The sequence below is a fragment of the Mustela erminea genome, chromosome 9 (genome assembly GCF_009829155.1).
Source record: "Mustela erminea isolate mMusErm1 chromosome 9, mMusErm1.Pri, whole genome shotgun sequence".
Taxonomy (NCBI): Eukaryota; Metazoa; Chordata; class Mammalia; order Carnivora; family Mustelidae; genus Mustela; species Mustela erminea.
In genome coordinates this window covers 62,351,066-62,368,249 of record NC_045622.1, presented here as the reverse complement: position 1 = coordinate 62,368,249, position 17,184 = coordinate 62,351,066, and the positions used below count along the sequence as shown (strand labels likewise).

The window sequence follows — 17,184 nt, the reverse complement described above, 5'->3', positions numbered from 1 at the left end:
ATTATGCAACTCAAAAGCCCCAGAACCCAAACGTAGAAGTTCTTCTCCCAAAGCTGATGTCTAATTGGAGGAACTGATATTGTTAAAATGCCCATACTACCCAAAACAATCTATAGATTCAATGCAGTCCCTATCAAAATATCAAATACAAGGGCACATGGGTCGCTCAGTCATTGAGCAGCTCAGGTCATGATCCCAGGGTCCAGGGATGGACCCTGCATTGGGCTCCCTGCTCTGCTGGAAGCCTGCTTCTCTCTCTCCCACTCCCCATGCTTGTGTTCCCTCTCTTGCTGTCTCTCTCTGTCAATTAAATAAATAAAATCCTTAAGAAAAAAATCAAAATATCAACTGCATTTTTCAGAAAACTAGAACAGACAATAAGTTTGTAGGGAACCAAAGAAGCCCCTGAATAGCCAAAGCATTCCTGAGAAAGAACAAAATGGTGGGTACCACAATCCCAGATTTCTAGATATATCACAAAGCTGTAGTAATCTAAACAGTATGGAACCGGCACAGGAACAGACACACAGATCAATGGAACAGCATAGAGACTCCAAAAATAAACCAACAATTTATGGTCAAATAATTTTTATACAATGGGGAAAAGACAGTCTCGTAATAAATGGTGCTGGGAAAACTGGACAGCTACATGTAAAAGAATGAAAACTGGACCATTTTCTAACATCATACACAAAAATAAACTCAAAACAGACTAAAGAGCTATATGTGAGACCTGAAACCATAAAAATCCTAAAAGAGAGCATAGACAGTAATTTCTCTATCAGCCATCACCACATTTTTCTAGATATGTTTCCCCAGGCGAGAGAAACAAAAACAAAAATAAAATATCAGAACTACATTAAAATAAGAAGATTTTGCACATCAAAGGAAATCATTAACAAAACTAAAAGACAATGTACTGAATGGGAGAAGATACATGCAAATGATATGTCCAGTAAGGTCTTTTTTTTTTCTTATTAAAGATTTTTATTTATTTATTTGACAGAGAGAGATCACAAGTAGGCACAGAGAGAGAGAGAGAGAGAGAGAGGGAAGGAAGCAGCTCCCTGCTGAGCAGAGAGCCTAATGCGGAACTCGATCCCAGGACCCTGAGATTATGACCTGAGCCGAAGGCAGAGGATTAACCCACTGAGCCACCCAGGCACCCCCAGTAAGGTCTTAATATCTAAAATATATAAAGAACTTCTATGACTTGACACCAAAAAACCAATTTGAATAAAATATAGGCACAGGACTTGAACAGACATTTTTCCAAAGGAGACATCCAGATGACCAGCAAACACATGAAAAGATGCTCAATATCACTAATCCTCAGGGAAATGCAAATCAAAACCATAATGAGATATCACCTTATACTAGTTAGAATGGCTAAAATCAAAATAACAAGAAACAAGTGTTGGTGAGGATGTGAGAAAAAAGAACATTTATGAAATGTCAGTGGGAATGTAAATTGGTATAGCCACTATAGAAAAGAGTGTTAAGATTTCTGAAAATAGGCCACCTGTGTGGCTGAGTTGGCTAAGTGGCTGCCTTCAGCTAAGATCATGATCCCAGGGTCCTGGGATCCAGTCCCGCATGGGCTCCCTGCTCTGTAGGGAGTCTGCTTCTCCCTCTCTGATTGCACCTCCTCTTGCCTGTGCATTCTTTCTCTCTCTCTCTCTCTCTCAAATAAAATCTTAAAAAATTTTTTTCCTGAAAATATTAATACCATGTGATCTGAAAATTCCACTATCATTTACCCTGAGAAAATAAAAATAATAATTCAAAGAGATATACATACCCCTATGTTTATAGTGAAGACATGGAAGCAATCTAAGTGTTCATCAACAGGCAAATGGATAAGGAATACACACACACACACACACACACGCATGAGCACACAGGAACACCACACAGCCATAAAAAAAAGACTGTGCTATTTGAAACAACATGGATAGACCTAGAGAATATTATATTTACTGAAACAAGTTAGCCTGAGAAAGACAAATACCATATGATCCCACTCATAAGTGGAATCTAAAAACAAAAAACAAAAAAACGAATAAACAAACAGAAAGCAGAATCAGACCTATAAATACAGAGAACAGATGGTTTCTAGAGGGAAGGGGGGTTGTTGGGCAAAATAAGTGAAGGGGAAGGGGAGATACAGATTTCCAGTTATGGAATGAGTAAGTCACAGGAATAAAAGTCACAGCATAAAGAATATAGTCAATGAAGGGTGCCTAGGTGGCTCAGTGGGTTAAAGCCTCTGCCTTCAGCTCCGGTCATGATCCCAGGGTCCTGGGATGAACTCTGCATCGGGTTCTCTGCTCAGCAAGGAGCCTGCTTCCTCCTCTCTCTGCTTGCCTCTCTGCCTACTTGTGATCTCTGCCTGTCAAATAAATAAATAAAATCTTTAAAAAAAAAAGGAATATAGTCAATGATATCTTAAGAGCATTGTATGGTGACAGATGGTGGCTACACTTGTAGTGAACACCACATAATGCATAAATCTGTCAAATCATTAAGTTGTACACCTAAAACTAATGTAACATTGTATGTCAACTACACTAAAAAAAAAAAAAGCAGAAAAGTAAAAATAAAACTATATGGGAGGAACCTGATGTCTAATCCTGTTAGCTCCCTGTGCACTCCCCTAGCACGCATGTGGGCAACCACCAACAGCTGATGCTCTATGATTCTTCCTTGATGAACATGAATTCATCAGCCAAGTATTTGTGCCACTGTGGTGTCCACCTTGTTCCCATATTAACACGCTGCTTGACCTACAGTGGATACTACATAAGTATCTGTTCATCACTGGATTTTAATGAGTAAACAGATAAACCACCTCATGAGGTAAGCTCTTGCCTCTGTTTCATAGGTACAGGAAGCAGAGCAGAGAGAGAGGAAGTAGCCTGACCAAGATCACATGGTTAGTTAAGTGGTGGATACAGGATCTGCATTCAGGTCTACCAGATTCTGCAATACTTATCATTACACTGTATTGCAACTCGGGGACTTCCCGAGGCACACTGGGCCCTGGGTCAACCGTAGGTAATAACAACAGCCATGCCTTTTAAAATACAGGGACAGTATTAGCTGTTTTATTTACGAGGTAAAGAGAAATCTAAGTGAAATCTAATACCAGAGAGTAAGAATTCCAAACCCTACTAAATTTGAAGGAAAAAAAAGGTCATGATAACATCCATCCCTTCAGACTGGTTAGGAATGAGACACAGTCTGCCATTAGTTGTTTTTGGTCACCCTAGCTATCAAGAAGTACAGAAGGCAGAGGCAGAGTGAGGACAGCAAAGAATCAAAGATGTTCCCAAGATTTCAAGCTGGGTGAGTACACCTGGAACATAAATACAATAAAACTCTCAACTTTCTGAACTTTCTGAAGACTTTTTGTAAATTAGCTGTTTAACTTGTCAATGGAATGATAAATTGTAAAGGAAAGTGTCTGCTACAGCTCTGTGCAGAGCTCCGTGGCACTACTCTGTAATGAGACCCCCCCCACCGCAAGTCCACTCACTGTGCTGCTTGCTTAACAGGCGTGATCTTATTTTAAACTATCAAAATAATTCTATCATCATTGTTTGCACATGAAAAAAACTAAAGGTCAAAATTTTTAAGAGAATGGCCCAGGGTGCCTGGGTGGCTCAGTCGTTTTAGCATCTGACTTCAGTCTCACTGCAGCTCAGGTTATGATCTTGGGACCCCGGGATTGAAGCCCATGTGGGGAATCCGCACTCAGCAGGGAGTTTGCTTGTTCCTCCCTATCTCCTGCTCCCCCTCAATTTGTGCTGTCTCTCTCTCAGGTAAATAAAATCGAAGAAGAAGAAGAAGAAAGAAGAAAGAAGAAAGAAGAAGAAATTGCCCAAGTCACCTAAACAACAGAACGAAGACTCATACACAAGACCAAGATTACCTTTTTACTATAACAAGCAGCCTCCATACATAACAAGAAAGCTTCACTATTTTTTCCTAATGCTCTCCCTAAGAATTTCAAAATACATCCTCAGATATTTTTCTTACTCCTTGAGCATTTTAGTAAATATGATAGTGGAATGCATTCCAGAATCATCACTGCTTTGTGGTTGCTACAGTTTATTTTTTGCGCTTGATACTCATATTAAATGTCACCCTCAAAATATTTATACTCAGAACAATTTTTAAAGAGTTTTTAGATGTCCCATACTGTAAGAGAAATTAGCATCAGAAACAACATCACCACAAACAGAATATCTGAATTCTGAAAAGAATTCCCACTATCACTGGATCCTATATGTTCAGAGCAAAAGCAACACAATCCGATTCTGTTTGGTGAGTTCTTAACTCCGCTCAAGTCAAGAGCAGAGTGACTGAGGTTGCCTGGGTAGCTCAGTGGGTTAAAGCGTCTGCCTTTGGCTCAGGTCATGGTCCCAGGTTCCTGGGACAGAGCCCCGCATGGGTCTCTCTGCTCCATGGGGAACCTGCTTCCCTTCCTCTCTCTCTCTCTCTGCCTGCCTCTCCGCCTGCTTGTGATCTCTGTCTGTCAAATAAATAAATGAAATCTTTTTTTTTTTTTAAATAAATAAATGAAATCTTTAAAAAAAAAAAAAAAAGAAAGAAAGAGTAACTGTCTCCAAAAAGGAAATTTTGTGAAGAAGAAAAGAGAAGTCCCATCACCTTTTTTAAGGTAGAGACTAAAGACTAAAAAGATGGCAGCATGAACCCCAATAATCTAAAGGCTGAATATTAGGGGTCCCAGATGGAAGGAATATAAGCAGAAAATTCTTCCCCATCTTACCAGGCCTGAGGCAAAGGAAAAAGGGGAGCCACTGCCGTAGCAGTCTACGTCCAGCACTCTAGGAGAGCCCTAGGACCCGCAACAAGATTCAGGCTGCCATCAAAGATGGAAGATGTTCAGGCCTCACCTGGTGGGGAAACACTCAGGAATGCTGTCAGCTACCACATGGATACTTTCGATGATCCTGGAACCCTGTTTTGGACAGAAGGAATGTGGAGATAGGGTCTCAGGAATTGACTGAGCTCAAGATAGAGAACACAAAGGTTTTGGTTATGAGATGCACATTCTTTAAATTGGACCCAGTGGGTAAGTCCTGCAAAATACCAGGTATGCTTTTTCTCTCATCATTATGAAAGCAATTATGAGAGTTATCAATTGCTCTCTTACATATTTTCCTACAAAAATAGCTTTATACATTAATTTCCAGTAAAGAAGCATTGAGACTGCTCTACTGTATATGTACATGAGAAATCTATAGCCTTTGAATGCTATGCCCTCTTGAACTCATCTAAGCTCTGCAGGAGACTTTATTTCCAAATGTTTACACTACACTTTTTAAAAAGTTATTAATATTCAATATTCAATATTCAGGAGATTACTCCTCAGAAATTGGCATTTTGTTAAAGGGAAAAAGGTTTTCATCGCCATTATGCTTCAGAAAGAATATCAAAGGGAAAAACTACACTTTCCTCTAAGATTTAGTTCTCAGATATGCAAGTTCCACCCTGGAGGTTATGGTGACCTAGCTGTGAGCACAGTCTAGGACAGGAGGTTCTATATGCAGTCAAATAGAATAAAGTATCACCCATAAACATAGCCAAGAGAGACAGTCATTGTTAAGAGTGAACTGAAAGACAGTTTCAATGTAATAGTTAACATTTTTGAGTAGCCATTATACGATGGTGCTGTGCTAAGCTCTGTTTTTCATGTTAAAGTTTATAGTATGATATGTATCAAAATTATGGAATACCAAAGAGATGCTAATGTATAGACACAGAAATTTAAGTTATTAACATTGCCATTTTTGCTCAAAATTCATCTGTTAAAGAAACAATACTGCAGGTTCAGCTAAAGCCCATTCCTCATCCACCTTCCTTATGTCACAGTAAACTTTCCAATTTCTTGTTTATCTCTGATCACATATTTTTAGTACACCTGTATTTATGCAATTTGCCTTTTTCACCCAACAAATATTGAGATATTTACCTATGTTGTTACATGTGGATCTGGTTGATTGACGGTGGCTTCTACATTGAACTTCATTGTAAGAATAAACCTCACCACTGATCCACTCCAGGCAGACTGGTTCTACTTTAACATTCAGAGTGCAGTAAGGCCCACTCTCAAGCAAACCTCCTGTGTACATGTGCAAGTTTCTCTAGGTCCTCTCCTTGAAGTGAAATTTCTGGGTCATAAGGTACGTACCCCCTTCAACTTTACTAGGCATTGCCAAAATTATTTCCAGTGATTATGTCAATTTATACCTCTATCAAAAAGGTATCTGTCCTTTTGCTCCCCTCCTTTTTTCTTGGTGTTTTTCTAACTGGTTCCTAAGCATTCTTTTGGAACTTATTTCAATGCAAATAAATTCTTCCAATCTATGGTTTGTTATTTCACTGTTAAGTGTCCTATCATAAAAAATATCTTAATAAGGTGGAAAATTCTATCAACATTTTCCTTCTAGGATTGTGTTTTATGTCTTAAAAAGTTCTCTACCCCAGTGTGATACATTTCTTCTTTATTTTCTTCTAAGTTTTAAAAAAATTTCCTCTTCAGAATTAAATCTTCAAATCATCTAGAATGTATTATTGTGTATGCTGGGTTAGGGATTCTCATTTTATATTTTTGCAAAGAGACAGCCATCAAAAACAACAACAAAAAAGTCCATCCTTTCATCAGTGACTTTCAAAGCTACCTGTCATATATCATGTTTTCATATGCAAGTGGGCCAGTTTCTAGGCTCACTGTTTGGCTCTGTTGGTCTGGCTATCCATGTCTGTTGATATCACGCAGCTTAAATTACTCTAACTTTGTAACAAGTTAGTTTTTGGTATCTGGTAAGGCAAGTCTTTTCTAATTGTTTTTTTCAGAATTGCTTTGGCTCTTCTTGCTCTTTATTCCACCATTAACTTTTAGAATTGTTAGCTAAATCTCCCAATAGTGTCTTTTTCTTACCTGTTTCTTAATCATTTGTTTGCAGTGAATTGAAGTTTTTTTTTTTTTTTTTCATTTTGTGGCCAGTTGACCAAATATTTTATTCAGTATTCCATCGTTGATCACACCAACAAATAGGTATTATCGAGAAAGAGAAGAGAGTTGTGTGGAAAAGTCATGTTGTAACTTCCTTTGAAGTTGTATTGATTTTCCAAATTAATTTGGTGAGATTGAGAAGAGTTACAATAAAAACTGTTCCCAACCACGACATGATATAAACCTCCCATTTATTTAGTCTTCTTTCAGGTCCTTTAATAAACATTAACAACTTTTCCTTAAAGCTGTTACACATTTTTGCCAGATTGATTTCTGGACTTTATTTTTAAGCTATTTCCTGCATTTGATCTTCTGGGCCACTAATGCAGCCTTTGCTGTAATTCACCTACTTTATTATTTTGTCAAAAACCATATTTTTAGAGTTGTGTATGTGAGTGTGGTACATTCAGATCTCTTTAAGTACTTTGTTGTTCAAATTCCCATCTATTTCCTCCAGCAATTATTACGCAGAACATGAATCCTACTATTTTAACCTGGTCCTTTTTCTCTGGCGGCTACCGGAGCTCCTTGACTGTGCAATTACCTCTCTCTCAAATAAATGGGAAATTCCACAGGTGCTGACTGGAAAAGGTGTTTCTTGCCCTGAGCTTGGGGTGGAAAGAGGAGGTTGTTACATCCCTCCTGAGGCACTCTGGAGGAAGCCTCTCTGATTTCTGTCTGCTCAAGCCCTTCCGCCCACGTGAACAGTACACTCAACCCATCCCTTTGCCTTTTGGGAACAGGCAGACCCAAGTCCCTCATATCAGGATGAAATCCTCAGATGTTGAAATACCAAGCTCTCTTAGAACTCTCTGAGCTTCTGAGCTCTGATGTTGCTCACATTTGATTCCTCCACCCCTGGGGGCAGAATCCTATTTCTCTCCACAGGAGCCAGCAGCTGGCTCTAGAGCCAAGGGCAAGTAGCTTGGAGTTAGAAATGGAAGCCATATGATCCCCAAATCCACTAGTGGTGTATTTTCTACTTATTTCTTAGTAATTTGTTGGTGGTGAAAATAAATGCTATTAATTGATGTTTTTCTGGGATTTTCGCATCCCTGTGGTTGGCTGGCCAAATCTCTATTTGGTATTCCATTCTTGTTCAACACATATGAACAGTATTTTGGGGACAAAGGGATCAGGAATTCCTGCAGATTCCCAATGTAAAGGCAGAAAACCCCAAAATATGGCCAGTATTGTCCACTTGCTTTTTTTTTTTTTTTTTTAAGACTTACAGAGTGTATAGAACTTCCTTTAAATAAACATTTAAGTAATTTTTGTTGTTGCTGTTGGTCATTTTTCTTTCAAAATATTGGGAACACTGAGCCTGGGTTTGAAAGATACACCCTGAAATCTTAAAGAGTAGCATACACTAATTCCCTCCCACTCTTCCCCCCAAAATCTAGTTGGTTTGAATGAACAGAATGATCCGTTTTTCCATTTTTTGAGACGTTTGTAAAAGATCTTAGAACTGTTTGTCTCATTTTTAGAAAATTTAGAAGGGAGGAAGCCTTTAGAAGAATTTTTACTTGAAAATATAAGAAGACTAATACGCAGGTTCAAGTCTTACACTTTTAACATGAGCTTGTTGAAAGAAACGTTAACAATTCCAAAACGCAATTAAACGAGTTTTAACTTTTTCCTCCCAAAAGCACAAAAATCATGGAGAGGAGGTTAACAGAAAATTCTTAAAAGGTAAAAACAACTCTTCCTTGTACTAGTCCTTGGGTAGTTTACCAGGGCACAGACTCTTCTTTTCGTTAGTTTCTGTGAAAACGGCATTTTGGTCCCAAGTCTGTTGGTACTTAGTATCTGCTGCGGCCTCCCCCTCTCTCGGGGCGGCTTCCCAGGCGGCCTCCGCCCCTGGGGATCCTGCGGCCAGAGCGGCTGTAAGAATCGCGCGGGGGAGGGCACCCTCTTTCCAAGGACGGGGAGAGCCCGCGGTCGGCTCTGCCTACCCGGTCGCGGCCCCTCGAGTAGCGGTCGCTGCGGCCGCCGCCGTAACCGTCGCGGCCGCCGCCGTAGACGTCAGGTGAGCAGCCGCGGTAGTCGTCGTAGCGGCCTCCTCCGCCGTAAGAAGGCGGGGGCCCCCGCGCTGTGGCGGCACTGCGCGGGTCTCCGTAGCTCTCGAAGGGGTCTCGGTAGGAGCCTCCACTCGGGTGGTCCGCGTAGTCACGGTCGCGCCCCCCATAGCCGTCTCGGTCGCCGTAGCCTCTCGACGGGCAGTCGTCCCGGGCACTGGCGTGGCCGTAATCGCGGTAGGTGTACTCTCGGGGCGAGGGAGCAAACTCGCGGGGGTAGTCTCGGCTCGAGTAGCCGTCTCTGGGCGAGTAGCCCTCCTCCCGGGGGCCTAGGTAGGGGTCGCGGCGCAGAGGCGGCGGGTCCCGGCGCGGCGGGCCCGCGTAGCCGTCTCGCCCCCGCGCGGTCGTAGCCCGCCCGCGCATGCCGCCGCCGCCGCCGCCGCCGCTGCGAGCCGGGCCCGACGGTGCGGCCCTCTTGGGGGGCGGCCCGGCCCTGCGCGGTGGCGGTCCACGCTTCATGGGCAGCGGGGCCCTAGAGGGCCGCGGATCGAAATCCCCCGCGTAGCTGCCGTCGTCCGCCGGCCCGCCCCGGGACGGGGGTCGCCGCGGGCCTCCGCCGCCCCCGCGGCTCCCGCGCAGGCCCCTGGGGCGACCGCGGCTGCGGGACGGCGGCGGCGCGCCCCGCCGCCCGCTCTCAAACGCCGGCTTGGTGGCCTGGGCCACCTTGATGGCCTTACCATCCAGGGACTTGCCGTTCATGTCTCTGGCGGCGGCCTTGGCGTCCGCGGGGCTTTCGAAGGTGACAAACGCGAAGCCCCTGGACTTGCTGGTTTCTCGATCTTTCATCAAGAGAACTTCGCTGATGCGGCCATACTTGCCAAACGCGGCCTCTAGGCCTTTTTCATCGGTTTCGGGGTTGAGCCCCCCAATGAAAAGCTTCCCGGGGCGATCTGCCTCAACCATGTCCGCCGGTTGAGGGATCGGTGGCGGGGGTGGGGGGAGGCGAGGGGACGGCACCCGGCGTGGCCTGGACGGCACCCGTCGCTCGTCGACGGCGGCTCCTACCGGTCAGGCAGCGCGTCGTCGCGGAGCCCCGGAACCGCGGTGTGCGGCCCCGCTGCGCAAGCGGAACGCTGGGGTGTGTGCCTTTGGGTCAGGGAGCGCAACCTGGCGGGGCTCTTTCTAATCCTGATTGGCTGGTGGTCCCGGGGGGCCACCTTCGGGGAAAGTCTTTCAACGTGGGCTTCTTGACCTGTCCCTGGCTTACTGTCTTTTAATTCACTCCTGAAAGGTCAGTTGAGAAATGAAAAGCTGTTAGTTAAAAAAAAATTTAGAAAAAAAATTCATTAGTCTTAATGAGAAAAATTATTGTGCATTCTGATTCAAGTAACCTAAACAATTTTCAAACAGGAAAAAAAAATCCACTGAAAAATGAAATAACAACTTTAAAGTTTAAAAACGCGGTTTATACGTAAAATGTATTCAGAATTTTGTACTTATCAGTGGGGAAGAGAAGACCTGGTTGGGGCGGGGGGTGGGGGGAGTCGGTTAGCGGACTAGGAAAAAGAGGGAGTCGTTCTTTGGATGCACCATTTTCCTGTTCTGCGCCATTTTCTTCAGTCTGCCAGCCTTCAGAGGCCTCATAGTTTTATGTAGTACTGCCCTTTAATATAAAGACACTGCACGGAAAGTCACCTTTAGGGAAAATAAGGGGACAGAGCTCCGGGACATACTTCACCCCTGAGCAAGCAGAACAAGCTAAAGCCCATGCCTCTTCCTCTCCGAAGAGGAGGTACATCTCAGGGAAACAGAACATTTTGGGTTCACACAGATTACACAATTCAGATTTGCTCCTTACAGTATTCTCTGAATGGAACTAAGTGTGAAGAGTAACTTGGTGAACATAGCTTTGCCTGAGATTCTGACATCTAAAACTACTTTCTAAAAAAAACCTGTAGTGTATTTGGGGGCTTTTTAAAATAACAATTTAGCTTTTCAAAGGCTGCTATGTGAAAAGTTAACTGAATAGTCATGAGAAGTATTTGTGTATGTAATATGTGTACATATACATGTGCATATGTGTTCCATTGGTTTACTTCAACAGCTACATAATGTTTAAAGAGGTGGTGAAAACAGGAATTTTTATGATATTTCCGACTTTAATGCATATATTTGGAAGGTTTTAAGATTATTTTAATGTGTATGAATGTAAGTTAAATGCATCACATCAATTCATGAAATGAGTTGCACTAACAGATTTTATTCTCATTATACTTGAGGTAAGCCTACCTGGTCAGAATGTATTTATTTATTTATTTTTAAAAGATTATTTATTTATTTATTTTTTTGTCAGAGAGAGAGAGCGAGAGCGCAAGCGCACAGGCAGACAGAGTGGTAGAGGGAGAAGCGGGCTCCCTGCGGAACAAGGAGCCCGATGTGGGACTCGATCCCAGGACGCTAGGATCATGACCTGAGCCGAAGGCAGCTGCTCAACGAACTGAGCCACCCAGGCGCCCCAAGAATGTATTTATTTTTAAATAAATTTATTTTTGTTTGCTCTCACTTAGAAATTTTACAGTTCTCAGCATAAAAGGCATTGGTCTAAAATCTTCATTCCTTTATTGAGCTGGGAAGATTTTTGCCTAAGTTTTTTCTAGTTTTGAATCTATTCAGATTTTAAAAAATTTTGTTCGTGACTTGGTTTTTGTAGGATACACTTTTCTAAGTTACTAATTTTTCTTTAATTTGAAATTTTATTTTATGGATAGCTGTGTTCTGTTTTGCTTTCTGTTTTGTAACCAGTCTCACCAGAGGTTTTTTATCTTTTCTAAGAAGCAGCCTTTTTTCTTCATTGATACTCTGTCTTGATTTTATTTGCTACTATTGTCTTTCTTTTCTGCTTTCCACATTCTTTGGATTTACAGTTTGTATTTTTTTGTTCTAAATTTTTAGATAAGACAGTGCTTTAAGAGTTTTAAAAAATGTTTCTTCTAATTACTGTATCTAAGTTTAAAACTTATTCTCTATGTACTAGTTAACACCTTGTCCTGAGCTGTGATACATGGTGTGTTTTCACTGTTGTTCTGGTCCCAACATTGTCTCACTTTCATTTCTTCCTTTCTTGACTCATAAATTATAAAGAAGTATGTTTTCAAAATTTTCAAGCATACAGATTTTGGAGGTTCTTTCTTTTTTTTTTTCATAAATTTTATTTATTTATTTGACAGACAGAGATCACAGGTAGGCAGAGAGGAAGGCAGAGAGAGAGGAAGCAGGCTCCCCACTGAGCAGAGAGCCCGACGAGGGGCTCTATCCCAGGACCCTGGTATCGTGACCTGAGCCGAAGGCAGAGGCTTTAACCCACTGAGCCAGCCAGGCGTCCCTGGAGGTTATTTCTTAAAATGCTTTGTATGATCTCCATTCTTTGGGTTTACTGAGATTTGCTTTGTGACCTGTGTGTGTGCACGCGTGTGTGCGCGTGCACGTAATGTTCCATTTATGCTTGAGAGGAAAATATATTCTCTAAATACTGGGGGTAGAATTCTTTCCCTAGATGTTTAAATCTAGCTTATCCTATTTATATCTGATAGAATTATCAATCACTGAGAATGGTTTCTTAAATTTCCCATAATTGTGGAATTGGCAATCTCCCTTTATCTTTATGCACACTTTAGCTTCATGTAATTTAAGATTACATTGGATATATAAATTGAGAACTTCTATGTATTTCTGATAAACATGTTTATTATGTAGTGATCCTCATTATCTATAAAATTTTTATCTTACTGTTTTATCTAATACTTATGTAGCTCAATATTTTTCAGATTTCTTTCTGCCAGCTTATTGTGTCTGGTTAACCACACCTTTCTTGCCTCTTTTTTTTTTTTTTACCAATTTTCTTGCATTCTCTTGTATCAAATGATTTGTCCTTATTCCTTTCTTTTTTCTCTACTAACATGGAAGTTTTGCCTTCAGTTTCTATTCTTTGAATGCTTACCTTGAATGTTTTTATTTAGGGCTAACCTATAAATGCTGAGTTTATAAGTTTATCTATACAATCATACATTTGGTGCCTGATTAAATTTCACATATGGGCAGGAGTGGAGAAGAGTAGTTTCTGGGACTCCTAGACAAGGGAACCTTGTGCACTTCGGTATCAAAACCCACTGGTGCATCCCTAACAGGAGCTGTAATCAGATCGAGAGAATACAGAAATGTTAAGTGTTGATAGGATTAAAGTAGAGATTTGGGTGAAAACTAGAATGTTTACATGAAGTGACTGGGTCTGTATTTCTCTTTTACCTGAGTGTATTAGGTGGGTGGATATTGCATATGGCAAAGTTTCCCCTAACTAGTTTTGTGAAACTCCAGCCATGTAAATCCACCCTTCAAGCAGTATTAGTTGGACATGCTAAATGGCAACAAGTAAGACTGCCCAAGCCCACACAATATAAAATAAAAACTGGAGTGCTGGTATGGCGAATTTTCTATACCAGAGACCCATGTGGAATGTAAACTGGAGCTTATGGCAAACTCTGTGAATGCCCCGCAGTAATGACTACTGGGACTTTGGACTAGAGAGTTTCATTTGAGGGGCAGTTACTAGCTTGCTCTTAGACATTGATTGAAACTGCCGCTGTGACTGAAGTATATAAGTACTCATATAACCTCACACCCATTAGGATGCTTACTATCTAAGAACCAAAACAAACAAACGCCCAGAAAAGAACAGATATTGCCAGGGACATGGGGAAATTGGAACACTTGTATACTGCTGGTAGTAATGTAAAATGGTGCAGCCACTATGGGAAGCAGTATGGTGGTTCTTCAGGGGAAAAAAAAAAAAAAAGGATTATCATATGATCTCCAATCTACTTCTGGGTATATATCCAAAAGAATTGAAAGTGGGGTCTCTGATATTTGTACACCCATGTTCGTAGCAACATTATTCACAAAATAGCCAAGAGGTAGAAGCAACTCAACTATCCATGCACAGATGAGTGGATAAACAAAATGTAGTATATACGTACATGTAATATTAGCCTGAAAAAGGAAGGAAATTCTGACACTACAACATGGATGAAGCCTGAGGACATTATGCTATGTGAAACACGCCAGTCACAAAAGAGATAAATACTGAGTAATGATTCCATTTATGCGAGGTATCTAGAATGGTCAATTTCATAGGAAGAGAAAGTAGAGCAATGGTTGCTAGGGACTGGAGGGAGGGGAAAATGAGTTGTTGTTTAATTGGTACAGAGCTTCAATTTTGCAAGATGAAAAAATTCCAGGGATTGGTTGCACAATTATACTTAACACTACTGAACTGTACACTTAAAAATGGTTAAGATGGTAGACTTCACATTAAGTGCATTTAACCATAATTTTAAAATTTTTAAATGAAAAAATAATCTTTCAACCAGAAATAACACTGATAATTGGGTGAGGTCACAGAAACACACTAATAGGGAGGGGCAGTGCCCAGAAGACTTCTATAACAAAATGGAAATGGTTGTAGAGGAATATGCCATCAGAGGAATGCAGCAAGTTACCCAGTAGATTCACAAGCAAGGCAAGTAGACTTTTCCCCCGGGACTGATTTTGGGACCACATGAGGAGCTGCAAGACTCTCTTCTATTAACAGTGCCCTGTAAACAATTCTCAACTGACCAACAAGGAGCTGCTTGGTTTATGGATTGCAGTTCCAAGGTAAATGGACAGCATCCTCTTTAGAAGGCTAAAAATTGTTTTTGATGAGGGTAAAAACAAATCAGTGTGGTTGGCTGAATTACATGCTGTTTTCCCAGTGGTGATTGAAGAACTGAACAATGATACTGGCTTATGGATGGTGTCCATTGGCCTGGCCATATGGTCAGGTGAAAAAGCAATGGAAGATTTACCAAGGGTATCTAGCACCTGGTTGGCTCAGTAGGTAGAGCATGTAACTCTTGATCTTGGAGTCGTGAGTTTGAACTCCATGTTGGGGTAGAGATTACTTAATAAATAAAAAATTGTAAAATAAGAGAGATGCCCTTATGAGGCATGGCCCTATTGAAATGACTGAGAATTTGAGGGATGCATTACAGTAGAACATGTTGATGCCCATCGGAAGAACCAATTTGCAGGTTCACAAGGTGCTTGGAATTCACTAGTGGGTAGTCCTGTGTACTTGTTTGATGAGGCTACGTGCATATATGAAATGCACGGACACTGGAGCACTGCAGATATGCCCTGAATCTAGACATACTCCTCTTGCAGCTCTGGAGTACAAAATGCCATGAACAACCATTCTTTCTGCCAATAAAAGATTACAGATGATATATGGCAAATTCCCTGGGAGAACACAGCTGGCAAGTGAAAATGATTCTGGTAGCCAAGGGGTCTTTTTTTTTTTAAGATTTTCTTATTTATTTGACAGAGATCATGAGTAGGCAGAGAGGCAGGCAGAGAGAGGGAGAGGCAGGCCTCCCGCCGAGCAGAGAGCCCGGTGTGATGTGGGCTCGACCCTGGGACCCTGGGACCACAACCGGAACCAAAGGCAGAGGCTTTAACCCACTGAGCCACCCAGGCGCCCCCCCCCCCCACTTTTTAAAAAAAGATTTTATTTAGTAAACAAGTAGAGTGGCAGGCAGAGGGAGAGAGAGAAGCAGGCTCTCTGCTGAGCAGGGATCCCAATGTGAGGCTTTATCCCACGACCCAGGAATCATGACCAGAGCCGAAGGCAGCCGCATAACCAACTGAGCCACCCAGGCGCCCCGCCAACGGGTCTTAATAAGAATAGATATTGAGGGACGCCTGGGTGGCTCAGTTGGTTAAGCAGCTGCCTTCGGCTCAGGTCATGATCCCAGGGTCCTGGGATCGAGTCCCGCATCGGGCTCCTTGCTCGGCAGGGAGCCTGCTTCTCCCTCTGCCTCTGCCTGCCATTCTGTCTGCCTGTGCTTGCTCTCGCCCTCTCTCTCTCTGATAAATAAATAAAATCTTAAAAAAAAAAAGAATAGATATTGACTTTGAAATAGACTTTGCTTACCCAGTGGAAGATACAAATATTCAAAGTACAATAAAATAACCATGACAGAAGAAACTGCACCGGTTTGGATCACCAAGTCCTATTTCTTCAGAACAAGGAACATGCTTTATAGCACATAAACAAGTAGGGAAGTATCTTCCTCATACTAATAGTCTGATAGAGAATTGGAATGGGCATTAAACATTGTTCATCTGAAACGGGGAGAGATAAAGATGTGAAGGCGGGCTTACACACCTTCATGAGTACGTGCTCATACTCAACATAAGGAAGACAAGGTATTGTCCTCACTAAACAGACTACCTCCCCACCCCGGTGGATCTGGGGAAGAGTACTGGAAGAGTATGATGGCATGATTATTCCTCTTCCCATGGGAAGATGACTAATGACTATAATTTTTCTTTCTTTCCCTTATCACCTCAATTTTCTTTTTCTTACCTAATGGTCACAGGACCAAGGCTGCAGCTATAAGCTCCAGAAGCAGGGATGATTCCTAAATAAGAAACTGTATTTTAAATCCTTATGTCAGAATTCCTAAGGACCTGATGGAGTATACCTTTACCCTATTTGTGAAAACCGTGATTAACAGTGAATGTAGCTATGTGTAATAGTAAAAATAGCCCACTCGTTCTGTACCTGTATAACCCTACTCTAGGGAGTAGACTGAAGGGAGTACCTGCTAGACTAATAAATAAATAAACAAACAAATAAGTTATATAATGAGGGAATCTCGAATTCATTAACACTTAGAAAGAGGCTCAAAACAGGAGATGATACTATCTCTTAGCTCAGTTATACCAGATGCCTGAAAGAGTGAAGCTGTGTAGTGCTATGGTGCTGAAGCCACACCTGCTTTTGGAAACTGCAGAGATCAAATGGAAGCCTATGAACATGAGTGGCCTCATCCTGGGATATATTTCCATACAATATGATGGCCTGGACTGAATGGAACTCTAGTAATAGGCTGATATCTTTTGACTTTTATTTTTCAGATTATGTTTATCATAATGAAATATGGTCTTATATCTACATTGTTGGTAAAATTATAATACTGATATTGATGGTCAGATGTATTGGGAAATTGTGTTAGAAGCCTC

General features: G+C 41.7%; 1 protein-coding gene across 1 annotated transcript; it reads right to left on the bottom strand.

Annotated features, from left to right (window-relative positions):
* Positions 1–8,600: 8,600 nt before the first annotated feature.
* On the bottom strand, positions 8,601–10,317 carry RBMXL2 (RBMX like 2). Its single transcript, XM_032358476.1, has one exon. The coding sequence runs from the start codon at positions 10,024–10,026 to the stop codon at positions 8,848–8,850; it is 1,179 nt and encodes a 392-aa protein (XP_032214367.1). The 5' UTR covers positions 10,027–10,317; the 3' UTR covers positions 8,601–8,847.
* Positions 10,318–17,184: the final 6,867 nt, after the last annotated feature.